This window comes from Talpa occidentalis, unplaced genomic scaffold, assembly GCF_014898055.3.
Source record: "Talpa occidentalis isolate TD23 unplaced genomic scaffold, MPIMG_talOcc4v2.1 talOcc4.7, whole genome shotgun sequence".
Lineage (NCBI taxonomy): Eukaryota > Metazoa > Chordata > Mammalia > Eulipotyphla > Talpidae > Talpa > Talpa occidentalis.
This window is the reverse complement of record NW_023605083.1, coordinates 136,257,142-136,284,096: the sequence shown is the minus strand read 5'-3', so window position 1 is coordinate 136,284,096 and position 26,955 is coordinate 136,257,142. Positions and strand designations below refer to the sequence as shown.

The following is a 26,955-nucleotide window of genomic DNA, read 5'->3' as shown; positions in this document are numbered from 1 at the left end:
ATGAAACACCTCCAAGAAAAGGCCACATGGGGGCCTCCCTGGTGGCGCAGTAGACTGAGCGCCGTGCTGTGAAGCTGTCTGCAGCCTCTGCAGTGGGGGTTTGATTCCCGGCCGGCCAGGGAGATTCCCACATGGCGCAGCAGACCTCTCCTGTCTCACCCGCTACTCCCCTCAGCAGTGTCTTCAGTCCGTCTGCCTGCTCTACTCCCCACGCTGTCTCTGGTGAATCCTCTCACCCTCCCGCACCTCTGACTGTACCCCAATTCTTGTATAAATAAATCTTTAAAAAAAAAAAAAAGAAAAGAAAAGGCCACATGTTGGGAACACAAGTCAATGTCAATCAAGTTGGGAAGGGTGAAATCACACCAAGTATTCTTTCTGACCCTAATGCCATAGGGCGAGAAATTAACTATTAAAAAGGGAAACTAGAAAAACCTTTAACATGTGGAGACTAAACATGCTGCTTAGCAGCTTCTGGATTAAAGAGAAAATTAAAGTAGAAATCAAAAATTACTTTGAGATTGATGAACCTGCAGATACAAGTGATCAAAATCTGTGACGCAGCAGAAGCAGCTTCGCGAGGGAAGACACCTGCCACGCGGGCCCACATTAAGAAGAACCCCAGGCCGACAACATACTGCCACACCTGAAGTACCTTGAAAAGAATAAACAAGACCTAAAGTTTGTAGAAAAAGGAAATAATAAAAATAAGAGTGGCAATAACGAAGATAATAAAGGACTATGGAAAGATCGAACAAATTGAAAGTTGAATAAAATTGACAAATCTCTAGCAAAGCTAACAAACAATATTAATAAACAATTACAAATGAAGAGGAAAACTTACCACAGATGGCAGAGAAATGCAGAGGATCATGAGATTACATGTACCACCAAACACCAATAAATTTGATAACCTTAAAGAAACAAATTTCTAGAACAACATAGTTTGCCAAGACTACACCAAAAAGAACCAGAACAACTGAATAAACCAATTACAATCCCGGAAATTGAAAAAGTAATCAAAAAGCTCCCTAAAAACAAAAGCCCTGGGCCTCCCCTGGTGGCGCAGCGGTTGAGCTCTGGGCTACGAAGCTGCCCACAGCCTCTGCAGCACCAGTTCAATCCCCGGCCGCCGGCGAGGGTCCCACATGGTGCGACAGACCTCTCCTGCCGTGCCTGCTGCTCCCCTCAGCAGTGTGTTTCCTCAGTCTGCCTGTTCTGTTCCCCGCTCTGTCTCTGGTGAATCTTCTCACCCCCATACCTCTGGCCTGTACCCCAGCTCTTGTGTGCATAAATAAATAAATCTGTAATCTGTTTAAAAAAAAAAAAAGCTCACGTCCAGACAGCTTTACAAATGAATTCTATCAAACCTTTAAAAAAGAACATGGGGCCTCCCCGGTGGCGCAGCAGATTGAGCGCCACACTGTGAAGGTGTCCGCAGCCTCTGCAGCGCTGGTTCGATTCCTAGCCAGCCACGGAGATTCCCACATAGCGCAGCAGACCTCTCCTGTCTCCCCGCTGCTTCCCTCAGCAGTGTATTTTGTCAGTCTGCCTGTTCTGTTCCCCGCTCTGTCTCTGGTGAATCCTCTCACCCTCCCGTGCATCTGTCCTACACCCCAGTTCTTGCACAAATAAGTAAAAATCTTTAAAAATAAATAAAAATAAAGAAGAATGTATGCCTATCTTGATCAAATTACTTGTGAAAATCCACAGAGGGAACACTCCCTAGGACAGCTTAGGCCAAAAGTACCCTAAAACCAAAACCAGACAAAGTCAGTACAGTACTCCTAGGAGAATCCTCAACCAGGCGTCAACAAATCAAACCAAACAACAAAAGGGCCACACCACGCATCTACCCAGGCACGCAGGTGCTTTAGCATGCGCAGTCAGGGACGTGTACAGGAACCGCAGGACATAAAGACAAAAAGCAGACGATTATAACAAGAGGCAGAGAACAGAGGGTCATGGAAAAAAGATAAACTTGCTGACCAGAGACCTGAGGCCTACAGCTGGGGAGGAGGAACAGGAAGGAGGGGCAGGCAGGAAAGGAGGCACTTGTGGGCCCTGGGGAAGAGCCCCGGTCTGCGCTGGGGAGCCACAGGCTACACCTGAGCATGACAGCAAATACTGCGGGGAAACGCACAACGATGTAGGAAAACAAAATTAATGTAAAAAAAAGAGATGCAGGGAAAGCCTCTGACAGGACTGAGCACCCGTTTATGAGAAAACTCAACAACGAGGAAAGAGGGGAACCTACCTCATCACGACAGCCAGGGACAGCCGGGTGACAGCACTCCGCGGCGGTGACACGCCAGGAGGCCGCCAGGGCCCCACCCGCCCAGCCGGAACCCAGACGGCACAGAGCGAGAACATGAGAGAAGCCCCTGGAAGTCAGCCACATGGCGAAGTGGCTGACGGAGGGTCGAAAGCCCGAAAAGCTCTTGCATTTTAATATACAAATAACAAGTGAGCGGAAAAAGAAATTGAGAAAATAATTCCATCCACCAGCGCATCAAAAAGAATCAAATACCTAGGAACTGACCTGCCGGGACGGTGAGGGGTTGACACAGTGAGGACTGAAAGACAAGAACGAACGCAGACCAGGATAGAGTGAGAAAGACAATCCGGGCCGTGAACAAAGCCTCAACACAGTGAGATGAACGGTGCACCGAAGCGACATACAAATTTGATTCAATCTCCATTAACACACCAGTGACGTTCTCCAAAGAACCAGAACAAAAAATATGAAGATTTCCGTGGAACCACAACAGGCGTGGAACAGCTGTGGCAACGCTGAGGGAAAGAAGATACGGGAGCATCTCGTCACCTGACGTGTACTGCAAAGTGACGAATTAGAAACACAGCCTTGGAGCAAAAATACACAGGAGCCAAGGGAACAGGATCAAGAGCTAGAAGTCAGTCCACACGCAGCCGACGCTCAGCTCACGCCAAGGAAGTCACAGGACACCACGGGAAAGAAGAGCCCACAGAAGTCGCTGGGGATCCGAGGCTCCGTGCAAAGAAGGGGTGGCTCACCTGACTCCAACCCAGCAAGTTCCAAATGGGTTAAAGACTTAGAAATAAGACCTGGAGTTAAGAAAATATAAAGAAAACTTTGGTGATACGTTTCACGACCTCAATGATAAAGACGTTTCTGCAGACAGGACCTCCATGGCAAGGGACATAAAAAATAAATCATGTGATCGCAGCCAAAGGAAAGGCAAGTGAGTGGACACCGCGCTGAGTGGGAGGAGACCGTCACACACCACGCAACCGACAAGGGATTACTATCCAAGATACACGACCACCATGATCAACTGAACAATCACGAGCCCAGTTCCTGGGTGAGCAGCAGGACTGGACAGAGCTCAGGCTCAAGGCCCAGAGGCCGACACACAGAACGCGGGTGCTCGCGCTGAAGAAGGGAGACGCGGGCCAAGGCCGTGATGACGCACCTCGCCCCATAAGGAGGGCACACGTTAAAAAGTGGTGGGGTGGATGCCGACGAAGAGGAGCCCTGCTGCACGGCAGGCGGGACGTGACGCCCTCCCCCTGCTGACGCGGCCACTGCCGTCACCGGGGATCCCAGGACCTGGCAATGCTGGATGACACGGCAGCTCTCGGACGTCCATCCGACAGACACGCAACCGTCCGCTCAAAAACACATGCTCTAGACGCCCAGTGCAGCTGTCCTCACAACGGTCAGGATGGGGAGAGGCCTAAGCGCCCCCGCTAGAGGGGGTCAAGAGGACGTGTCCACCCACACAACGGACACTACTCAGCCGTAAGGAAAGACAGAATGCTGCCATTTATAGCAAAATGGGATGAATTCAAAGGCACGACGGGTAGGGAAGCAATCAAAATGACAAATACTTGATGTTTCTAAGCAGAAGATTCAACACAATGACAGACAGCAACCAGCAAACTCTAGAAAACAAAGTAAGGTTTCCACAGTTAGGACAAGGAGGGAGGCAGGAAAGGTCCAAGGGGATATAAGAGACGGAGTAAGGCAAAACTGTGAACGTTCTGTAAAATACATAGATTTCTTAATTTCCAGGGGCTACATAGGGAGACTGTGGCCTCATAATATTTCACATGTTCAAATCCTGTATTTCTAGGACTATAGCAAGATTTCTTTTTTACAGCATGGAGTGTAAATAAAATTTAACCTTGAGTTTTACAATAAAAAAAAATTACAAGTCAATAACAAGATATCTGGGAAGTCCCAGCATTTACAGAGAATTAAAGTAGTGAAATAGTCACAAAACAGTGCTAGAACAACTAGACACTTGTGGGGGTAAGGAGGGGGTATTGTGTACCTGACCCCAAAAGAAATCCCAAATGGATTAATATTTTGTATTAAACAATAGAAAGGTAGAAAAACACAAATGACTACTGGTAAGACCGCTTAATAGGGTAAGACTTCAAGCTTAAAAATAAAAATCACTAAATAAAAGGGGAAAACTGCCTTGACATTAGGTTAAAGAAGAAAGTCAAAAGCCACCTAGGGCCTGAGAGCATAACCCAACCACACCTGCACTGAGAGGCAGAGGGCAGGGGTCAGCGCCCCCCAGAGAATGGCAGCAGCACACCCCAGCAGGGACTGCCGGCAAAGTTCTCCCCACGCACGGCCACACCCCACAACGCCGCCAGAGGGCACTTACTTGGACACGAGGACAGCAGCTGCGTCTCGGGCCTTGTCACTGACAACCAAGTAGCACTGCAAGAAAGGGTGACGAGCAGGCCGTCAGATCAGGGACGTGCGTCCCCGCCAGCCCCACCCCCAGCAGCAACCCAAGAGTGCATCCTCACGATGCTCACAGGAGAGTTTGATCCCAGTCAGGGAGTGACCCCCCAGGGTGCATCAGCCCTCTCCTGTCTCCCCCCTGCCCCCTCAGCAGTGGGTTTCAGTGGATCCGCCTCTTCTGCTCCCCACTCTGTCTCTGGTGAGTCCTCTCCCCCGCCCCCAGCACCTCTGGCCTGCACCCCCGCTCTTCGATGCATAAGTAAATACATAAATCTTAAAAACAAAAAGGACACCTTTATTTTCCCTTATTGCCCCAGAAACCTCTCATGCATCATGATTATAACAGAGCATCTGTATAACCTACAAAGAAAGGAATCCCAGCCGGTGGCTGGTTGCTGGCACAGTCACATTTACCTCAGCTATCTGGAGGATGCGGTCCATTATGGACATTCGCGTCTGTCCAGGCTGGGCGATGAGGTTCCCATCAAGGCGTGAGAAGTCGAAAGGGATCAGGCAGGTGACAGAGAGCCAGAGCAACAGCATGTAGCGGGTCTCCCAAGTCTAAGGAATGAAAGACAAAGGACTCTGAGGTAGGACAGAGCTGACCAGCCGCCTCACAGAGCTGCTGACTTGCAGTCACTCAGCACCCAGGTGGGAGTTGGGGAGCAGGCCCTCCTCACCCACCTCACACCCCCTCTCCAAAGGACTGAGCTACCTCGGTCGACAAAAGAACAGCAAAGTGGACCAAGGAGAGCAATCACAGCAGTGCCAGGCTGCCCACTAGCTCCCTGCGGCATGCAACCAGCCTTCCGAGAAGGTTGGAAAGCAGATAAAGAGCTAAGTAGGAAAACAGAGGACTTCAGAACAAAGACACTTCCAGCCAAGGTGTGCCCTGCCTTTGAGCAGTCACTCCAAGATTCCAATTGGAGCCTGGATGGCCCTGGGCTGGAGAAGCCAGCAGCAGGGCTGGGCTCACCTGAAGGCTTCCCTAGGCCCGCGGTCACTCAGTGGCCAACCTGGGAATCTGGAACAGGAGCTCCGGGAGGAGCCCCCCACTCCCTAAGAGTGAGGGTGACTGAGTCTGTGCCCCAACTAGACTGGCCATGAGGTTTCTGCTGAGCGTGCCTTCCCACTGGAAGCAGGAGTTTTAGGGAGCTGCGCAGCACCCACATGAGCAGTCCCCAGGGAGAGACAGGCCCTGGCGCCCCACCTTTCCCAGAGATGACACTTCACACATGTCATCACAACTCAGCCAGGGCTGCAGGCACATGGCGGCGGGGGGGAGGGGGGGCACGGGGGGGGGGACACTCACCTCGTGGTCTTTAGGGCTCTGATTTGCAAACATGTCTAGAACAGGCTGGACGTCAGCTACTTCATGAGGAAACAGACGAAGAAATGTCTTGTAGCCTCGAACCTACCAGATAAAAAGACACTGCGTTATCTTATGCATAGAAAATAGAGAGCAGCAAAATTATTTTTTCCCTGCCTTCAGAAATCACCTGTGCCATCCAACGACCAAAGCGGACGCAGGCCGCAGCGGCAGATCTCAGAGAGAACAGCCGCGCTCTCCTCGCCTTGCGACTCGGCCACTAGACGTGCGTCCTACGCTTCTGCCCCCTGGGCTGGCAGGTCTCACCTGCGGCCCGTCAGAAACAGATGTGTCGCCAACGAGAAAGCCAACCTTCCTCTGCCCAAGCGCCACAGAGCTTGTAAGGTGCACCACACCACCCAGACCTTTCACTCCAGGGCCTGCAACACAACCTCCCCAGGACACACACCTGCATGCTGACTTGGAGCAGCGCCTCATTTCCCCTTGTAAGAAACTTTCCTGAATTAGAGCCCCCTCCCCACTCTCTTCCTCCCTCCCCTTCTACCTGGTGGTGCTGGGTCCACTCAAATACAAGATGCCAAACATCTTGGACACTTTTCAGCGAACCCTGGATCACTAACATGCGATGCCCACATATGATAAAAGAGCAGCAATGAAAGCCACGCTTGCTCCCGTGTAATGACAGCTGAGAAGGTGTCGCTGGGTCAAGGATATCAAAAAAAAGTATCTGTCGAGCATGAAATGCTACCTTGGTGATGATATACAGGAATTTAAAAGCCAGATGTACAAGGTCGGCTGGAGAGGTCTCATCCTGCACCAGACCCAACAGCAGGTTCATCATCCATTCTAGAAAAAAAATATGAAACGTCTGCTACAGAATTAAATGTCTATGATACTAAAATAAAATTCCAAAAGAAAAAAGGGTTTATTTAGAAATACAAGAGGGGTTCAACGTCAGCAAACCTCTGTCATCCAAGTACCAACAGAGCTAAAGAAAAAACATTCCGTCTTGGCAGTTTCTAAAGTGTATTAGTTAACACAATGTTCATTCTCTCTTTCAAAATGCAGAGGGGCCTCCCTGGTGGCACAGGGGCTAAAGACACAGCACTGTCAGGTTATCCACCAGTCTCTGCAGCACGAGTTCGATCGCCGGCTGGCCCCCAAGGTGCAGCAGACCTCTCCTGTCCCCCCACTGCTCCCCTCAGCAGTGGATTTCAGTGGATCCACGTGCTCTGCTCCCAACTCTGTCTCTGGGGAGTCCTCACCCCCACACCTCTGGCCTGCACCACAGCTCTTCTACACATAAATGAATCTTTAAAAAAAAAAAAAAAAGAGCTAGGAGGAAAGATCTAAAACGAAAAATTATGTAAATGGGGGGCCTCCCTGGTGGTGCAAGGGGTTGAGCACAGCCCCATGAGCTGTCTGCAGCCTCTGCAGCACAAGTTCGATCCCCCGGCCGGCCAGGGAGCAGCCCACATGGCACAGCAGACCTCTCCTGTCTCCCTGCTGCCCCCATCAGCCATGGATTTCAGTCAGTCTGCCTGTTCTGCTCTCACCCCCCACACCGCTGGCCTGTACCCCAGATCTCGTATGCATAAATAAATAAATCTTTAAAAAAAATTATGTAGGGCCTCCCCTGGTGGCGCAGGCGTTGAGAGCCACGCTGTGAAGCTGTCCACAGCCTCTGCAGCGCCGGTTCGATCCTGGCCAGCCAGGGAGGATGCCACATGGTGCGGCAGACCTCTCCTGGCTCACCCGCTGCTCCCCTCAGCAATGTATTTCGTCAGTCTGCCTGTTCTGTTCCCCGCTCTGTCTCTGGTGAATCCTCTCACCCTCCCGCGCATCCGGCCTGTACCCCAGTTCTTGTATAAATAAATAAATTTAGAAACTTTTTTTTTTTTTTATATACATGCACTGGGTACAGTCAGAAGCGCGGGAGGGTGAGAGAATTCACCAGAGCCAGAGCGGGGAGCAGAGCAGGCAGAAAGACCGAAGTACACTGCTGAGGGGAGCAACGGGCCAGGAGAGGTCTGCGCGCCAGCTGGTGGCCGGGGAGCAGCCGACCGGCGCCGCAGAGCAAACCCAGCGCTCAACCGCTGCGCCACCAGGGGAGGCCCTTGTATAAATAAATAAATCTTTTAAAAAAATGATGTAAATGGGATTAACAGCAAATCACACGCTGCCAGAGAACCGCACAGTAATAAAAGGTCCACACTGAGGCGGGGGCGGGGCGAGCGAGAGAAACCGACTGGCCCTCAGCTACACACAGGTCACATACATCAGCGTACGCGTGCAAGAGTCCTGGGGAGAGAGAGTGGCACAGGCAGAAAAAACATCTTAGAAATGGCCAAAGGTTTTCCAAATTTAAGAAAATTATTAACCCCTAATCCAAACGATTCGGCAAACTCCAAACAGGATAAACAGGAGGAAAACCATACCATGCACGCCATGACCAAACTGCTAAAAAGTCTGTGTGGGTGAGCAAGATGTATAAGGAAATCGCGAAAGCAGCTGGAGAAACAGCACCCCTCGCAGGCAGCGGCACAGAGACAAGGATGAAGACCGGAGAGCGGAAACAAAGCAGGCCCAGAACCGCACCCGCAACCTTTCCAAGATGAAATCGAAACAATCGAGCAAAAGCTGAACTCGTTCATTGCCAGCAAATCTACACTAAACGTCAAAATCCTTACAGCAGGGCCTCCCAGGTGGCGCAGCGGTTGAGCGCTGGGTTGCGAAGCTGCCCGCGGCCTCTGCGGCACCGGTTCGATCCCCGGCTGCTCCCCGGCCACCGAAGGAGGGTCCCACATGGCGCGCAGAGCTCCCCTCAGCAGTGTACTTCGGTCCTTCTGCCTGCTCTGCTCCCCGCTCTGGCTCTGGTGAATTCTCTCGCCCTCCAGGCTTCTGACTGTACCCAGTGCATGTATAAACCAAACAAACAAACAAATAGATAAATAAGACATGCCTCTAGGCAGAAAACACAGGTAGAAGGCAAAAAACAGAGGCAGGAGTGGTGAGCGCACGGATAAATACTGCAGATGTTTTCTCACTTTTTCTTTTTAAATGTTTTTTTTTTAATAGAGGCATGTTTTATTTATTTATTTGTTTGTTTGTTTGTTTTGTTTATACATGCACTGGGTACAGTCAGAAGCGCGGGAGGGCGAGAGAATTCACCAGAGCCAGAGCTTCGCAACCCAGCGCTCAACCGCTGCGCCACCGGGGAGGCCCTGTTTTCTCACTCTTAATTCCCGTGAAAGAAAGTGGGCGTTCACAGAGGAAGGCGCGCAGCAGCACACTTCAGGTCACAGAGCCGACGCCACCCCGGGGACGAAGACCCCGACGGGCTGACGCTGCGAACGCCCGCTGTGACGGCCCTGTGTGGGCTACGCGGACCCCCCAAACCCAGAGACAGAAAGCAGAGCGGTGGTGCCAGGGGCCGGGGAGAAGAGTGCGGCGTGAACACTGCTGGGGCTTCTTTCGGGATAAGATGTTCTTGAATCCGATGTGGGTGGTGGCTCGGCTCTGGGAGATACTGCAGGACACGGAAGCGTGCGCCCAACGGGGGTGAACGCTAGGGTGTGTAACGTCGGCCTCAACAAAGCTGCCATTTTCAGAAAAGTGTGTACACACCACTGCAGTGCTGCCAGCCACAAAATAAATCTTCACTGTACACCAGAAGGATCAGTCAGACGACAGAGCAAAGATCATTCCACAAAAGTAATAAAAGAGGCCTCCCCGGTGGCGCAGCGGGTTGAGCGCAGTGCTGTGGAGCTGTCCGCAGCCTCTGCAGTGCCGGTTCGATTCCCGGCCAGCCAGGGAGATTCCCACATGGTGCGGCAGACCTCTCCTGTCTCCCCGCTGCTCCCCTCAGCAGTGTTTTCGGTCCGTCTGCCTGTTCTGCTCTCCGCTCTGTCTCTGGTGAATCCTCTCACCCTCCCGCGCCTCTGGCCTGTACTCCAGTTCTTGTATAAATAAATAAATTGTTAAAAAAAAAAAAGCAATTGGGCCTCCCCGGTGGCGCAGCGGTTGAGCGCTGGGTTGTGAAGCTGCCCGCAGCCTCTGCAGCGCCGGTTCGATTCCCGGCTGCTCCCCGGCCACCAGAGGAGGGTCCCACATGGCGCGCAGACCTCTCCTGCCGCCCGCTGCTCCCCTCAGCAGTGTCCTTCGGTCCTTCTGCCTGCTCTGCTCCCCGCTCTGGCTCTGGTGAATTCTCTCACCCTCCCGCGCTTCTGACTGTACCCAGTGCATGTATAAACAAAAACAAATAAACAAACAAATAAATAAATAAAACATGCCTCTATAAAAAAAAAAAAAAAAAAAAAAGCAATAAAAGAGAAAGCACACTTCGAAATAAGCCAACAAAAATGTTTCCAGGAATCACCTAAGAAACTATTGAATTTCACTGAGAGACACAAAAAATCTGACTGGAAACACAATACCAGCCTTGTCAAGACCCCGAATGTCCCTACATGATTTTGTGAATTTCACAGAACCAACAGGACCTGCCAAGGCGTGGGTGTGATCAATGCTCCTGCAGCTCACCTGGGTCAATGCAACCAGGCCGAGACAGATACACGCGGCAGAGCAGAGCCGCCAGCATAAACCAAAACGACAAGGACGAAAGAGCGTGGAGGGGCCGAGGGCACCAGCCTAGACACCAAGGCCACGTACTCGAGGGCAGGTGCAGACCCGAAGGACCCCTCAAGCGGGGCGAGGGGGCGGGGGCAATGCGATTTACACACCCTCAGGAAAAACAAACTTCCGAACGGCCAAACCCAAAGGAAGAGACGGACCTGACAACGTGACCAGAACGCAGCACCCGTTCAGCAGCCGCACGTCGAGAGGCAGGCGCGAAGTCACGAGCTATGGCCAACAGAACAAGGGCCAGCACCCCATGATGTCCCTTTGCTAAGAGGGAGCTCTTCCCAGCTCATTTTAGGGTGAACCCCCCCAAACCCCTCAGACCACTCAGCGTTCTGCACAAGGGGCCCACGAGAGGCCTGAGGCTGCTCCCAGGGACAGAGCGTGACACACCCATGTTCGCTGAGGAGCTGCACTCCTAGGCGGGCCCACTGCGGCCCTGCAGGCGCTGAGCCCGGCCAGCCTCCTCAGAAGGGCGCCACCCTCCCGCAGCAGAGGCGCCTCCGCAGACCTGAGAACCATGTCCCCTGCAGCTGGCCCTCTCCCGGGTGGTCTCCAAGGGTCAGCTGGCCCTCAAGAGGGCTGCATGTTTTCCAGGAAGGACGATTCGGACGGAGTCCAGCTTCTGAGGATTTTTAAAGCAACTGCTTGAAAGAGCCCCTGAGAAGAATCTGTCCGCTTCCCGTCACCTTCACCTGAGGATCCGAACGGACGGTTCTGGTTCAGCCTTGGCTGGAACACCTACTAGCTGGTCATCTGTGGCCATCTGCCTGCCCTGCCTGGGCTGTGGTTTCATCTACACAGTGTTCAGAATAACTGACCTTCCATGCGTCGTGTGGGGCTGCCGTGACAGCCAATCTGTCTAAAAAGCCACTCGGGACAAGGCAAAAATATCAGAGTAAATGGATACAACAGGCAACTCGCAAAACAATCTGTGCAAATACAGCAGGAAATGCAGGAAAAAATCACCTTCACTTCAAAACCAACAAGCGCAAGACAAACCCACACGCGGCGCCCAGCGGCCTCCTAGGCAAACATCCGAACGCCCGGGCCCGTGGCTCGGAACCAGCCCGGGAGTGGGGAGCCCAGCTGGCCCCTCCGCGGCGACGCAGCCCAGCGGGCAAGGGCTGTCCTGGCCGGGCGCCGGCCCGCCCGCCACTGGGACCCCCGGGGCGGCACGGAGGGGAGGCCTTCCAGACAGCAGGCGGGTGGGGTGGGGGCGCCGGGCCCGCAGGCTGAGCCCCCCGGGGGGCTGGGCCGGGCAAGGGTCTGCGTGGCTGCAGTCCCCACGCCCGCGCTGGGGATCGAGCGCGAGTCGCGGGGCAGAACCTGCCGCGGAGCAGGCTTGGCCGCGTGGGCTCCGGGGAGCAGAGTCCCCAGGGAAACGCGTCCTGCGACAGCCTCAGGGGCAGAGACCCCCGCCAAGTCCGCCCTCGCGGCGGAGGCCCAGGCGGCCGCTCAGGGCAGCGCCAGCCGGGGGCGCGCGAGGGGGCTGGCGCGGCCACAGCAGCTCGAGGGGACCAGCACGCGGGACGGCGGCCCGGAGAGCGCTGGGGCCAGGACCGCAGGGGCGCGCAGGCCTCGGGAGCCGCTGGCAGGCAGCGGGCGGGGCCGGGGCCAAGAGGCGCGGGGTGACTCAGAAGGGGGTGCAGCCCGGACGCGCGCCCGCGAGGCGCCCCCAGCCACGGCCCGAGGCGAGCGCGCGCAGGGGGGCGGGGCCCCCGCGTCTCCCCACCGCCGCCGCACGTGCCGGCAGCAGCCGGGCTGGCTGGGCCGCCCCGCTCGCGCCGCGAGCCCCGCAAAGCACGGCGGCCACTCGCGCCGCGGCGGGCTCGGCGGCGCCCGACGCGTCCAGGCCCCGACGCTCAGGGCCGCCCCGGACGGCGCCGCTCTGGCCGCGGAGGGGCCCCGCCGGAAGCCCCCGCGGGGAAGGCCGGACGCGCGCGCTCCGGGGCCGGGGCCGGGGCCGCAGCCGGGGTCGGGGGAAAGGCCCCCAAGTGGCGGTGGGGGCCGGGGAGACGAGGGCGCCGCCCCCGCCCCGCCCCGCCCGGGGGCCTGTGGGCGAGCGGCGCCGCCGCCCGGGACGCCGCGGGCCGAGCGGGCCGGGGCCGCACAGGCGCCGGGCGAACTCCGCCCGCGAGGAGAGCCCCGGCGCCCCGCCCCGCGCCCCTTACCCAGGTCGGGGTCCAGCAGGTGCGGCTGCTCCTGGTACTTGTCCATCAGCGCTGCGGGGACACGGGCGTCAGCGCCGCCGCCCCGGCCCGCCCGGCCCGCCCGCCCGCCCGCCGCCCCGGCCCCGGCCCGCCGCGCGCACCCCGGAACCGCTCCAGGGCCCCCTCCCGGGCCGCGCGGTCCCCGCACGCCGCGCGCAGGCCGCCGAGCAGCTCGCGCGCCTCCGCGCTCTCGCCGAACGCCTCGAGGGCGCCGCCGCGGGCCAGCGCCTCGGCCTCCGCCTCGTCCTCCGGGGGCCCCGCGCCCGCGCCCAGGGCCATGCCGGAGAGGCGCGCTGAGGAGCCGGCGAGGCGCGCTGAGGAGCGGGCGAGGCGCGCTGAGGAGGAGCCGGCGAGGCGCGCTGAGGAGGAGCCGGCGAGGCGCGCTGAGGGAGGAGGCAGAGAAGCGCGCCCCTGGAGGCGGCAACCGCGCTGGCCCCGCCCCGTGACGGTCGGGCTCGGCACCGCCCACTACGGATCGCGCCGGCCGCCAAAAGAGCGCGCGCGGAGGGCGCCCCTGCGGAGCTCCGGAAGGGGACGCGGCGGGCCGAGGCCGGGTGGGGCGGGGCTGGGAGGTGCCCGAGGGCCTGAGCGGCGGGGGGTGGGGCGGGGCGGGATCTGAGAGGAGGCGTTAGAAGGACAGGGCAGGGGCGGGGTCTCAGCACGGGGCGGGGCCTGAGGCGGGAGCGGGGTCGATTCGGGGTGGGGCGAGGTCTGAGCCGGGGCGGGGCCTGAGGGTGGGGCGGGGTCTGAGGGTGGGACTCGGGGCGGGGTCTGAGGGCAGGGCGGGGCCTGAGAGGCGCGTGGGGCGGGGTCTGAGGGTTGGGCGGGGCCTGAGGCCGGGGCGGGGCCTGATGGTGGGATGGAGTCCGCGGGTTCTGAAACCTGGGCGCGGTTTGCAAACGGGGCGAGGCCCAAGGCGGGGTGTAAGTGCTGGGTGGGGCCTGATGGTGGGCGTGGTTTGAGCGCTGGGCGGAGCCTGAGGCGCCAAAGGTCCTGAGGATGGGGCGCGTTTTAAGGGAGGGGCTAGGCCCGAGGTTGGGCGGAGTCTGAGGGCCCTGCGAGTCGTGTGGGGCGGAGTCTGAGAGCTGGGCGTGGCCTAAGGGTAGGGCGGGGCCCGGGGCGGGGTTTGAGAGCTGGGCGGAGCCTGAGGTGAGGCGGGGTCTGAGGTGGGGCGGGGCCTATAGCAGGGGGCTAGGGCGGTGTGGGGCGGGGTCTGAGAGCTGGGCGGGGCCTGATGATGAGCGGAGTCTGCTGTCTGAGCTGGGAGGGGCCTGTGAGGGAGGGGCCTGACAGCTGGGCGGGGCCTGGCGGGGGCGGGGTCTGAAAGCGGTGGGGGGGGGCCTGGTGGTGGGCGAGGCCCTGGGCGGTGGAATTGAGGGGGTGGGGCAGGCCAGGAAGGAGGAGGCACCCCAGGCCCGCCCACCCCACCGCTGCTGCCTCCGAGGGGACCCCGCGAGCCCTACTCCTCCCGGGGCTGGGCCTCCTGCCCTGCGCAGCGGCTCCCTCCGCGTCGGAGGGGAGGCGGTCAGTGCTTGCCCTGGACGGCCCCGGACGGCCCCGGACGGCCCCGGACGGCCTCCAGAGGCGCAGCAGGCCCGCGGGCGCCGCTCGGGCTCTGGCCGCCCGCAGACCCGACAGCCGCGCTCCCGGGCGCCGCCACATTAGAGCCGGCGGTTCTGCCAGGGGCCTGGACACGCACCGGCCCTTCCCGCAGGCCCAAGATCGCGGCCGTCCGCGCCCAGCGAGGGCGCAGGCTGCAGGCCCCGGGCAGCGAAGGGCGGCTGTGTCGGCCGCGCCCAGCAGGGGTCCCGGGGGCAGCTCAGAAGTGGGGCCATCTGTGTCCCCAACCCTGCCTGAGCTACAAGAAGCCCCAGGGGTGGGGCAGGGCCCAGCACCAACTTCTGCCTTAGCAAAGCCCAGATTTGTGTTAATTTCCATACAAGTGTCCTTAAAGGCTCAGCTCCCCCCACCCACCCCCACCCTCAGGCCTGGGGACCCTGGCCCAGCAGTGAGCCCAGCTGCAGAGGACAGAGACAGGCGAGACCAGGCCAGGACCAGCCCTGAGGCCCTACCAGGCTTTATTATCCCCCTGTGGCTGCCCAGGTCACCTGCTGGACGCCGCCCTGGGCTGGCAGCTACTTGAGCAGCTTCCTCATGGTGCCCAGGGAGGGGCCCCGGTACGAAGACCCGAAGTGGTTCCAGTGGTTCAGGTAGTTAAAGAGCTGGTACAGCAGCAGCCGCTGGTCAAACCCTGGAGCCTTGGGGATCTTCCGGTGGTAGGCGGTGAAGAAGGACCGGGGAAAGCCCCCAAACATCCGGGCGATGGCCAGTTCAAACTCAGCATGGCCGTAGAAGGAAGCCGGGTCGTAAATAACGGGCCCTGTGTCATCCTCAGCCACGTTTCCGGACCAGAGGTCCCCATGGAGCAGGGCCGGGACGATCTCCAGGCCGCCAAACAGCTGGGGGATCTTCAGCTGGGAAGCAGTGGGCCCAGCAGGCGCCAGTCCTCAGCACCGGGAAGGCGGCCCACGTGGCCCAGGGGCCCCTCCCCACCGCAGGGCAGGGCCCACTGCTCAAAAGGGATGGGACTGCCACGCCAGCTTAGTCTGGACGCTTCAGGGCCCTCCGCACTGGGTCCTGGGGAGGGACTGCAGTCCGGCAGAGACACAGCTGCAGCGGTTTCTGTAACCAGCCGCCTTTCCCCACTACTCGCACTTCACCATCCCCATGCCCGCACCTCTGCCCTGCCCTGAGAGCTGTCTGGAGCTGGCCTCTGGGCCATCTGCCCCCATGTGCTCTAATGTGTGACGCAACCGTGTTGGGCAGGAAGAAGGGTAAGAGTGGACGGGACAGTCACAGGGAACTTCCGCAGCCAGGCAGCCCCCGCGCCACCCCAGCCGAAGCACCCTCAGGCCCACCTGTGAGGCCGCCGCGCTGCCATCCTGCACCCCGCCCTGCCAGCCGTGCCCACCTGCAGCCGTGACCACAGCTCCTGCGCCTCCCGGTCCCCGTAGTCCTTCTCAATGAGGTCAAGCTGCGCCTGCAGCCGGTGCCGGGTGAAGAAGGTGGCCCAGTCGTCCTGCCACTCGTTCACCTGGCCAGCGAGGGAAAGCAGCTTGCGTGTGGCCAGCTGACATAGCGACTGCTGGGGCCGGTCAGCGCGGGGAGACGCAACGTGGGAGAACGATTCATCCAACCGGGGGCGGGGGGGCGCTGGGGGACAGCACGAGCAGACTCGAAGGGCAAGGAGACAGACTCACACCGCCACACCAATAGCGCAGTGAGGGAGCGCGCTCTCAACTCAGCCCGAGCGACAGGCGTGGGCAGGCGGGGACAGGACGACAGAAGACGGCAAGAGAGGCGCTTAGTACAGAAGAACAAGCAAGTTGAAAAGCTGCTCCTCACAACCGGCAGTCCAGAGAAGACGGGGCGCAACACTGACATGGGCCACAGAGATCTCCAAGCAAAGCGCGTGGCGAGTGCAGCCATGGTGGCGCCAAGCCCTGGACTGTCAGGCGGCAACCGGGCACACAGACAGGGCCCACACCTGTCATCAGGCAGCCGGCTCTGGGGGCGCCACTTGACGCCCCAAACAGGGAACACTGAGTGTGGCAGGAGGCTGGCTCTGGGTGGGGGAGCAGGTGGCGGCCCGGGCAAGGCGCCTGTGAGCTACTGTTGCCCCGCCCGCCCCACCATGGCCACGCCCGCAGCTCATCCTGGCCGGTGAAACCCGCGTGGAGTCCGCTTGGGCAGAGACGCAGAGCGTATTTCATGCAGAGGGTCACTTTGTGAAGCTCCGTCAAGGGGAGCTTTTGAGAGAGCACAAGTCCCATGGTGGGACAGGACCCTCTCCTGACACAGGCCCCGGGTGATTCTTGCTCAGGGTGGCCAGGCCATAAAAGACACAGCTTGGGGGCCTCCCTGAGGGCACAGGCACAGGCCTCGGCACCAGCTCCAGCCACTGCAGCCTGAGTCCATCCCAGCCAAGGAGTGACCCACAGGGTGCAGCAGACCTCTCCTGTCTCCCTGCTGCTCCCTCAGCAGTGTGTTGCAGTGGATCCACCTGTTCTTCTCCCCACTCTCTCTCTGGGGAGTCCTCTCACCCCCACACCTCTGGCTGGCACCCCAGCTCTTATATACTTAAATAATAAATAAATAAATAAATAAATAAATAAATAAATAAATAAATCTTTTTAAAAAATGAAGACACAGCTTGAGCACTGGGAACAGGAGAGCAGAGCTGACCTGCCCCACCCCGCCACAGAGGGTGGTGACCCCACACCCACGCGAAGACAACCTGCCAAAGGTGGCACCACCTGGCTGCACAGCTGGTGGGAGCCTGAGACCTCAGCTTGCGGGGGCCAGGCCGGGCAGTGTGGCCCCTGACCTGGCCACCACTTGGCCTCTGTGAGCAGCCCCATCTACCACTGGGTCCTGACCTCGTCTGTGTGCGGGCGCCTCGGGCAAGTGTGGTGCTGAGCAGGGCAGAGCTCAGTGTACAGTGGGGCACACACAGAACCCCATGGGCTGAGAGCCCCCGAGGGCCCCCCCCAGGCAGCCTCTCAACCTTCCTCTGCCCTGGGGCTCACGGATGGTGTCATGGGCAGACGTGGGCAGGTGTCGCCCCCCTCTGGCCAGCTGCAGCTGACCAGGCTGGCTCAGGGGTGGCAGGGGCAGCCTGTGTATGTCCCTGGCAGACCAGCCCCGCTCTCACCCGCCTCACCCACTGGGTATGCATGCACTGCCATTCCCCTGCTCTGGAAAACGAGACAAGCCACTGTGCAAGGCCAGCCGAGTGTCCAGGTAGGAAGCAGGACAAGCCACGCCAGCGCGAGCAGGACCATAGCGCCTCCCGCGTTCTGAGCCAGCTCTTCACAGGGCTGGGTAGGAACCTCAGGGGTGAGGGCCCCTAAATCAGCGACACCTGCCCACATCTGCCCATGATGCCATCCTTGAGCCCCAGGGCAGAGGAAGGTTGAGAGGCTGCCTGGGGGGGGCCCTCGGGGGCTCTCAGCCCGTGGGGTTCTGTGTGCGCCCCACTGCACACTAAGCTCTGCCCTGCTCAGCACCACACTTGCCCGAGGCGCCCGCATACGGACGAGGTCAGGACCCGGTGGTAGATGGGGCTGCTCACAGAGGCCAAGTGGTGGCCAGGCAGATGTTGCCCAGGTGACCACTAACTGGAAAAACTGCCTCTGCCCACATAGGGAGGGACACCAAGGCCATTTTACAAATGCCCAGAACCAGAATGTCATGGGTGTTACCCCTCGATTGGGACAGGGAGTGGGGGACCAGGACTTAACCCCTTGCCCTCCTCCTTGGCCTTCGGACACATGTGGGCCCAGGCACCGGCCACCTACAGCCCCGGCCAGGCACGGGCAGGAGCAGCGAAGCAGGGACACCGTTGCGCTCACCTGCGGGATGAAGCCGCAGCACGTCCCCGTGTGGAAGCCAAACTTGGTCACATGCTGGGGCTCGGCCGGCCTTCCTGTGGAGAGGGGCAGGTCTTTCTGCTGTGGCCTGGGCTGCACTGCTAGAGTGGGGGTCCGGGAGGGAGCCACAGGGCCGAGGCGTCCCCCTCCCCGCTGGACACACCCACTCCCCACCAGACGCGCGCGCCCCTGCATGCAGGCGGTCCCCACCCGCAGCCCACACCCATCCCCCCGATCCCGGCTGCGGTAGGCGCGGAGGGGGGCCCCAGCCAAGGTACTAGCTTATCAGCTCCGTCAAAATTCACATTAACAATCTCGCTTTCACACGCCGTGCAAGAGGGGTGGGGTGCAAGTCACCCTGTCGGAGCATCCCGGAGCAGCAGTCCAGGCCGACCCCGCCGCGGGCACGGCGCTCCTGAGTGGACACAGCCCGGACGCACCCACGGTACTCGCCACCTCCTTCCGCTTCTCCCCCAGCCTCTGGTTGTGAAGGTGCAAATCTGCCATCTGTTCTCCGAGGACAGACGCCTGGCTGGGGACAGAAACAGGCCAGTGGGGTGAGAAGCAGCCGCTTGGCCTGTTTCGCTTTGCGATTTGCTGTCAGCGCCTGGAAACCGACTCGTTCTTCAGCGGAAAATGAAAGGCAAACTGCAGGCAATGGTCTTTGTGAAAACAAAACGGTGTGAAGGCCTGGCAGGGTCTGGAGTTCAGCCCCAAACACCACATTGACAGCCGGGAGACACCTGCTCCTGACTTTTGTAAGTGTGTCATAAGCCACACGAAAGAAAAAGGGAATCACAGGGGCCTCCCTGGTGGCGCAGGGGGTTGGGGTGCAACCTATGAAGCTGTCTGCATCCTCTGTAGCACAAGTTCAATCCCCAGCCTGCAAGGGAAAAACCCCCATGGTGCAGCAGACCCCTCCTGTCTCCCCGCTGCTTCCCGCAGCAGTGTGTCTCAGTGGAGCCGCCAGTTCTGTTCCCCACTCTGTCTCTGGGGAGTCCTCTCACCCTCCACGCCTCTGGCCTATACCCCAGCTCTTGTGTGCATAAATAAATAAACCCTGGGCCTCCCCTGGTGGCACAGGCGGTTGAACGCCACGCTGGGAAGCTGTCCGCAGCCTCTGCAGCGCTGGTTCAATCCCGGCCGGCCGGCGAGGGTCCCATATGGCATGGCAGACCTCTGCAGTCTCCCCGCTGCTCCCCTCTGCAGTGTATTTCATCCGTCTGCCTGTTCTGTTCCCCACTCTGTCTCTGGTGAATCCTCTCACCCTCCCGCGCCTCTGGCCTGTACCCCGGTTCTTGTATAAACAAATAAATAAATCTTTCAAAAATAAATAAATAAACCTTAAAAAAAAAAAGGGAATCTCGGCCAAACCCATAAAACCACAACTTTGTGGTTTCTGTGCATGCGCTTGTATTTCCTACTTTTTTTTTCTTTTACAGGAATGTACGTAACTTGGGGAACCAGGAAAAGCGGTACCTGAGCGCTCTCGGAAGTCCAGGGCCGCCTTGTTCTTCTGTGTCGTCTTGTTACCGTCACATCATTGTTGCTAAGGCGAGGGCGCACGGCACCCACTCACGCGCCGGCTCCACGCAGCAGCACAAACACCTCCCCGGGCCGCATGGGCCGGAGCGCGAGCGCCCCCCAAGAATGGCAGGGTCGTGGCTCTGCCTCTAGCGCCCCCCTTCCTGCCTCTCTCTCCATGTCCATCTCCCTCCCTCTCTCGTCTGCCCCCCACCGCCCCCACACACCTGCTCAGACTCCGCATCTTCAGATGCTCCATCACAAAGGCAGCCCCACCTCCAGGCACATCGATCAGTGCAATGGGCCGCGGCGCCCGCACCACCCCGGTGCTCCGAAGGGCCTCCAGGCTCGCCATCTCCCCCTCAAACATCTGCCGGGCCTGCGTCCAGGACACGTCCATGAGCCCCAAGCCAACGGGGCCTCTGTGGACAGGCTATGCTGTGGCTCGGAGTCCAGGCAGAAGCCACCGTGTGGCTGGAGCATGGCATTGGGCCTGGGGGTGGCCGCGGGGCGCCAGGATAGAAGGGCCCAGAGACTGAGGCCGGCTGGGGCTGGGAGCGGCAGGGGCTCCTGAGCAAGCACTGACTGTGAAGAGGGGGAGGTTCCAGAGGTACTGGGGTACAGAAGGTGCCATGGGGATGCCAGGGAGAACAGGGGGCTGCCATAATGCACATGGTTTCAGAAGGTGCGTGGAAATGCCTGGGGACATGGGGTGCAGGGGCACAGTGGGTGCTTCAGGGTGCCCTGGTGTGCCAGGCGTGCCTCAGCGTGCAGGTCAGTGAAGGGGCTGGCCTGCCCCCTTCCAGGTGACCCGCACACCTGGCAAAGGAGCAGCAGCCTGGCTCCAAGGACTGGGGCTCTTGGATGGGCAGGGAAGGTGGGGGCCGGGGCCTGGGCTGGGGAGGAGCCGAGCGCGGGTGCAGGAAGCAGGGGACGCCTGCACTGAGCCAGGGCCTTCTCATTTCTCGAGCTCCCCCCAAGCCCCCCAACACCCCAGAGGAGGACCCCCTTCCGCCCCCTGAGCGGCCACAGAGCTCCGGTTGGCTCTGCCGGGCGCGCACCCTGGCCAGGGGTGTCCTCAGCACCTGCTCTCGGCCGCGGCGCCCCAGGGCCCACAGAAATGACCCCCCACCGCCGCCCCGTGCAGGCTCATGCGTCACAGCAAGCAGGCCCCGGAGGCCGCCCGGGCCGCGTGACAGCCACGCCCCCCGGCAGCCGGGCCGGGGCCCCGCCGGCCCCGCGGGAGCAGCCGAGGCGCCCGGCCGGCCGGCGCGGGCAGAGGGCGCAGCGCGGGCCCCGGGGCTGCGCCGCGGGAGGAGCCGGTCCCCACCCCGGGACACCCCGCAGGCCGGCGCCCCCGCGCACCTGCGGCCTGCGGTTGACCTTGACGAACACGGGGCCGGCGTCCGTGTCGTAGGCGCGCCCCTCGCTGATGCAGCCGGCCGCGGGGCTCCCGAAGGCCCGCAGCGTCGCGGTGCGCAGCTCGGCGCGCAGCAGCTGCTCCATGGGGCGGGGGCGGGCGGGGGCGCGCGGCGGGGCGCGGAGGCGCGGGGTCCCGCCGGGGCTGTCCGCGCCGCGCAGGGCCGCTAGCGGGCGGCGGGCGGCCCAGCGCCGGGTCCAGCGGCCTGTCCCCTGGGGCGGGGTGACTGACGGGCGGAGCCAAGCTCCCGCCTGCGCCCGGCCCCGCGGCCCGCCCACTCCAGCCCCAGCTCCCCAGCTCCTGCGGCCCGCGCGTCCCCACAGAGAGAGGCGGGGAGGCCTGGGTGTCCACCAGGGGCCGGCAGGGGCGGGGCCTCCCCGCCGCATCCCTCAGCTGCTCCCTGCAGCCCCCAGGCCTGCCCTCCCTGCCAGGGGTTCCATGGCCCTGACCGCCCGGCACAGGCCCTTCCCGCAGGCAGCAGACACCCGACTCGCCCCGGGAGACACAGGCCAAGGACCCGCTGACCCGCTGACCCGCTGTATCTCGGGCTGCCCGGGCAAGGCGGGTCCGGGCCACCCCGGGCAACCGTTGCTGGCGTTGGTTTGCTCGTGGGCGCCTGGTGCTGGTCAGAGATAGAGGCTCCTCTTGGCTCTGACCCCAGGCGCTGCCCCACCCGGGTGGGCCTCCTGATTACAGAGCCCTGCACTGGGCTGGGCCAGGCTCCCACCCTGCTGGAGAGACCAGCCCATGTGAGTGGGCTCGCAGCCAGCCAGAGTGCGGGCCCCAGAGGCGCGCCGGGCAGCAGGCCCCGCATCTCTCAGGGGCCCGCAGCGGGCCCAGGTGTGCCGCCCAATGACACTGGCGCGGTCAGGAGGGCGCCATGGGCCTGCCCTGGCGGCCACTTGAGGACATGGCCTGCTGACCGGTGTCTGCCGGGGGTGGCCACGGGCAGGAGGAGGTCAGCAGGCAGCCTGGCATGGGAGGGACCCCAGACAGGGAGCCAGGGCCTGGCCCTGCCAAGGAACCTCCCGGGCTAACCTCCCCGGTTAAGATGAGGGGCCTGGGCTCAGGATACGCTTCCCTTGTTTCAGGGAACCTTTTCTGCCACAGCCTGCATAAATCCCAGGGCCAGAGCAAGTCGCCCAGTCTCTCTGGGCTTCCAGAGACAGGACCCCACAGGCCGCGCAGAGGCTGAGGCCTTTCTCGGTCAGGCCCCACCGTGGCCTCCCCTTCTGCCTGGCGGCCCGGGGGCCCGCGGTGCGGGAGAGGAGCCCGGCAGTGAGCCTGAACTCCCGGCCCACGCCTGGGTCCCAAGTCGGGTCTCGAGCTTCCGCCGCCCCGGCCTCTGCGCCTGCCTTCCAGCCCCGAGACGCTGAGGCTGGGCACGTGACCATCCGGGAGGCGTGCTCGGGGACAGCAGCCAGGCGCAGGGCCCGCCTTGCTGCTGCATCTGAGTGTCCCAAGGGCGCCGCCAGGGAACAGGCAGGCCCTCTCAGGGCGGAACTGGCCCCGGGGTCTGGCCACACCCTCTGCTCTGTCCCGTTAGTCCAGACCTTGGGTCTGAAGTGGGCTCCGAAGCCGCTGTGCTCAGGTGCCCAGGAACCTGGCCCTCCGCCCTCTCCCGGCACCGGGGTGACTGGTCTCACTGGCCGGAAGGCTCTGGAACCCTCAGTGTGCAGATGCAGACAGGAGGGCACCTGCTGGCCTGGCCACACCCTCCTGCTTCGTGGGGATCTCAGGCCAGCGCCCTGCACTGCAGACCCCTCCCACCGCACTGGTGTCCTGCCCCTGGCGCTTCCAGGACCAGACTGGGGCTCCAGGAGGCAGCCCAGGCCCCACTGGGAAGGAGCCCCGGGCGACGTGTCCCGAGGGAAACTGGGAGGGGTCTGGGAAGGACAGCCAGGACTGACGGGGCCACTGCAGGCCAGGACGCTCTGATCGCCGGCCACGCTCACTCCCCCTGCCCACTCTCAGGGCCTGAAAGGCTGCTCAGGAGGGAACCTGTCTCCTGGGGGGAACCTGTCTCCTGGGGGGGGGAACCTGCTCTCGGCAGCCACAGCTCCCCAGGGCACCCCGGGGGCGCCGGAGCATGAACTCCCACAGCCGGGCTGCCCGAGCCAGCCCTGCCCGGCCCTTTCCCGCTCTGGATTCGCTCCCTGGAAAGTCAAGCGAGCATCACTTTCAAGAAACCACGCAGGGCCTGTTTATTGTCACAGCGGGATCCAGAGGCGTCTGGCAAGCCGCAAAGCCCCACCTGGGGGTCAGCCTGAGCCCAGAAGGCTCATTCACCCTTCACACGGTTCCCTGGTGACGCACGGGCCGGTCGCTGCTCGTCTCTGCGAGGGCAGGGCAGGGGGAACACGGCATGGGGGTGTGGGGGTGTGGCATCGAGGGTAGAATCAAGGGACACAGCACTGGGGGGGCTTGGGGCACGGATGTTGGGTGGCAGGCGCAGGGGGTGCTAGGAAACCACAGACGCGCAGGGTTAGGGTTAGCAAAGGTGCCCAGGGATTGGTCCCTCCTGGAGCCCACGGCCAGGCTGCGTGGGCAGGACAGGTGGGGAGGGACGAGGAAGGGAAGGGCTCGGGCCTGGGCCCGGTCACGAGCAGGGCTCCCCTCAGCGGCGGCGTCCAGACCTCTGACCTAGAAGCATTGCCCTGGACGCCAGTCAACTCTGCAGACGCGGCGGGGTGGGCCTGGAAAGGTGCAGGGCAGCGGCGGCCCCGTGCAGCCCTTCTGAGATGTCACGCGCTCTGCAAGGCCTGGGCAGTCGGGCGAGGCGGCCGGGTGCGTGGAGAACCCGGAAGCCCCGGGGCAGGACTGCAGGGACGGTGGCTGCTGGAGCCCTCATTTGATGAGAGCTCCCGGAGCAGCTCATTTGATGAGGTTTCTCATGATGTTGAGGGAGGACCCTCTGTAGCCCGACCCAAAATGATTCCAGTGGTTCAGGTAGTGGAAGAGCTGATACAGCTGCAGGCGCTTCTCGAACCCAGGGGCCTTGGGGATTCGGGCGTGGTAGGCAGAGTAGAAGGAGCCGCTGAAGCCCCCAAACATGCCGGCGATCGCCAGCTCGTACTCTGAGTGGCCGTAGAAAGAGGCCGGGTCAAAGATGACGGGCCCAGAGGCGTCCTCAGCCACGTTTCCGGACCACAGGTCCCCATGGAGCAGGGCGGGGACGATGTCCAGGCCGCGGAACAGGCTGGGGATCTTCAGCTGCAGGGGAGACACAGCCTCAGCAGAGGGCTGGGCTCGCGGGAGCGGGCAGGTGCCCTCGGCGCGGCTCCCCCACCGGCGCAGAGTGGGGCGCCCGCACGTGGGCTCAGCAGGTGGGAGCCAACACCTGGGGTCCCCTGCAGCACGGGCGGGCGGGGCGGGGCTCCCTCACCTGCAGGGCGGCCCAGAGCTCCAGGGCCTCCCTGTCCCCAGACCCCTTCTCCACCATGTCTATCTGGGGCTGGATGCGCTGCCGGGCGTAGAATGCCACCCAGTCCTCCTGCCAGTCGTTGACCTGTGAGGGCGACAGCAGAGGGGCAGCCGAGCCCACGAAGACGCGGGCTGAGGGCAAGGCCAGTGGCCAGGCGGGCGGGGTGCAGAGCTGGGTGCTGGCCGGGCAGCAGGGCCGATGGGGCCCCTCCTCCAGCAAGAGCAAGCACAGCAGGCGCAGAGGCCATGCGCCTACATGTGCACACGCTGCGGTCCTGGGGAGGAGCGGCCCCCCAATGCCTGACGGAGCTGGGAGCCAGCGGGACCGGCCTAGCCAACTGCCGCTGCCATCGTCCCCCGCGCCCCGCCAGCACCCGGCGCCTGCCAGCCTGAGCGCTGCCCTCACAGGGGTGCTGGCCCGGTCTGGGGTCTCCGAGCTGAGAGCTACAGTCCCCACGTGACGGCTCTTAACGAAGGCCTTAAAAGTCCCGGCGGTTCCCACCAGACACCCAGCCTGCCAGTCCTCCCGTCGTGCTGAGCCCTGGCATGGGAGACGGGTAACTCTGGTTAGCTAAGAAAACAAACTAAGAAAAAATAAACTAGGAAAAATTAGCTGCGAAAAAAGGGAGCAGGCTTTCACCAACTTCAAAAGGGGGAGGGGTCTCCCCTGCTGAGGGGGGCCACCTGAAGTGCTGCGGGCGCCACGCACCTGGGGCAGGTATCCGCAGCAGGTCACCACGCTGAACCCAAACTGGTCCACGAAGGCCCGCTCCGCCTGGCCGCCGCCATGCCCTGGTGCAGTAAGAGAGAGCCCAGCGCTCCCCTCGGCCCTGCGCCCCCCCATGCCCGCGGCACGAGAGCCTGGGAGCCTGGGGAGCCTGCCTCGGGAGCCTGGGACATCCGCTGCTGCGGGAGGCACGGAGGGGGAAGTGTGGACAAAGCCAACCCATGTCCTGTGGGAGCGGGCAGCCCGAGGCTGGCCGCGCGCCTGAGCTGCGAGGGAGAGCCGCAGTGCTCCGAGAGGCCTCCCCTCCCAGATGCAAAGCAAACCCCGAAGAGGCACCAGGCCGGGAACTGCCCCCATCAGGGGCTGATAGGATCCAGCGGGCGCACCCCAAACCGCTTCCCCATGCCCAAGCCTGCAGCTCAGGGCCCACACACTTCTCCACCCAGCACACAGGCTGGGGCTGCCGCCACGCCGCCTCACACGCCGCCTGGCCCGTACCCACTGTGCCGGCCCCCTTCTGCAGCGCCTCCCCAAGCTTCTTGTTGTCCAGGTGGAGGTCCGCCAGCTGGCCTCCGAGCTGCGCAGCGTGTCTGTGAAATCAGGGAGCGGCTGGAGCGCGAGCCCGCACCGGCACGACGGGGGAGGTCAGGCGAGCGTGGGGTGGCAGGTGTGCGGGCGTCAGTCTTTCCCGGAGCAAGGGGAGGCGGGCCCCGCTAGGGGAAGGTCCTTAGCGCCTCCACCTGCGCTTGCGGCCGGTGGCACCTCCTCTCCCCTCCGAGGGCCCTTTGCCCTCGGCCTCTCTGCGGAGGACGTGACCTGTGGGCCCGGGCCCTGAGCTCGCACCCCTCGGAGTCGCAGGCTTCGGGCGGGAAGCGCCCGGGAAGGCCCCGCCGGGCGCCGCGCACCTGCTCAGCGGCCGCATGTCCAGGTGCTCCATCACCAGCGCGCAGCCGCCGCCCGGGGCGCCGAGCACCGCCAGGGGCCTGGGCACCCTCACCGTGCCCGTGTCCAGGATGGCGGTCAGCCCCGCCCTCTCCCCCTCGAACATTCTTCTGGCCTGTCCGGAAAACAAGGGGGGGCGGGGGGCGGGGGGCGGGGGGGTCACTCCCGCAGGCCGCGCAGAGGGCCCCGCCCGCCCGCCCGCCCGCCCGCCCGCCGGCCGGAGCCGCCCCGGGCCCGGGCCGCAGGCTCACGCCCGCCGCACAGCGCCGAGCACCGCGGCCCGTCTCGCAGCCCCGGGCGCGCCCCGCCCCGGCCTCCCCGGCCGCGGCCGCACAGGCCCGGGGGCCGCGAGCCGCGCGGAGGGGAAGGGCCCCGAGGCCGAGGCCGGCGCCGCCCGCCCGCCCGGCCCGCGCCCGACCTCCGCCCGGCCGTTCTCCTTCACGAACACGCGCCCGCGGTCCGTGTCGTAGCTGCGGCCCTGGCTGACGCAGCCGCCGCCCGCGTGGCCCGTGGCCCTGACGGAGCCGCAGCCCAGCTCGCGCCGCAGCAGCGCCTCCAT

At 62.0% G+C, this 26,955-nt stretch overlaps 3 protein-coding genes across 3 annotated transcripts in view; all 3 read right to left on the bottom strand.

The window, feature by feature from the left end:
• Nucleotides 1-14,763, bottom strand: part of TBCD (tubulin folding cofactor D) — a 79,097-nt gene extending 64,334 nt beyond the window's left edge. The window contains 7 exon segments of the mRNA XM_037493372.2: nucleotides 4,665-4,720; nucleotides 5,162-5,308; nucleotides 6,060-6,161; nucleotides 6,826-6,923; nucleotides 12,890-12,940; nucleotides 13,030-13,311; nucleotides 14,628-14,763. Of these exon segments, the coding sequence (XP_037349269.2) occupies nucleotides 4,665-4,720; nucleotides 5,162-5,308; nucleotides 6,060-6,161; nucleotides 6,826-6,923; nucleotides 12,890-12,940; nucleotides 13,030-13,311; nucleotides 14,628-14,763 (872 nt within the window).
• A 199-nt stretch (nucleotides 14,764-14,962) lies between these two features.
• FN3K (fructosamine 3 kinase) lies at nucleotides 14,963-21,390 on the bottom strand. The gene is made up of 6 exons (XM_037494645.2): nucleotides 21,250-21,390; nucleotides 20,112-20,263; nucleotides 18,801-18,892; nucleotides 18,343-18,416; nucleotides 15,900-16,022; nucleotides 14,963-15,402 (listed from the first exon to the last, which is right to left on the bottom strand). Exons 1-6 carry the CDS (start codon nucleotides 21,388-21,390, stop codon nucleotides 15,064-15,066), a joined length of 921 nt encoding a protein of 306 aa, XP_037350542.1. The 3' UTR covers nucleotides 14,963-15,063.
• Nucleotides 21,391-23,417: 2,027 nt separating this feature from the next.
• FN3KRP (fructosamine 3 kinase related protein) lies at nucleotides 23,418-26,955 on the bottom strand. Its single transcript, XM_037491953.2, has 6 exons — nucleotides 26,815-26,955; nucleotides 26,360-26,511; nucleotides 25,953-26,044; nucleotides 25,437-25,519; nucleotides 24,690-24,812; nucleotides 23,418-24,517 (listed from the first exon to the last, which is right to left on the bottom strand). The coding sequence occupies exons 1-6, from the start codon at nucleotides 26,953-26,955 to the stop codon at nucleotides 24,179-24,181; spliced, it is 930 nt and encodes a 309-aa protein (XP_037347850.1). The 3' UTR covers nucleotides 23,418-24,178.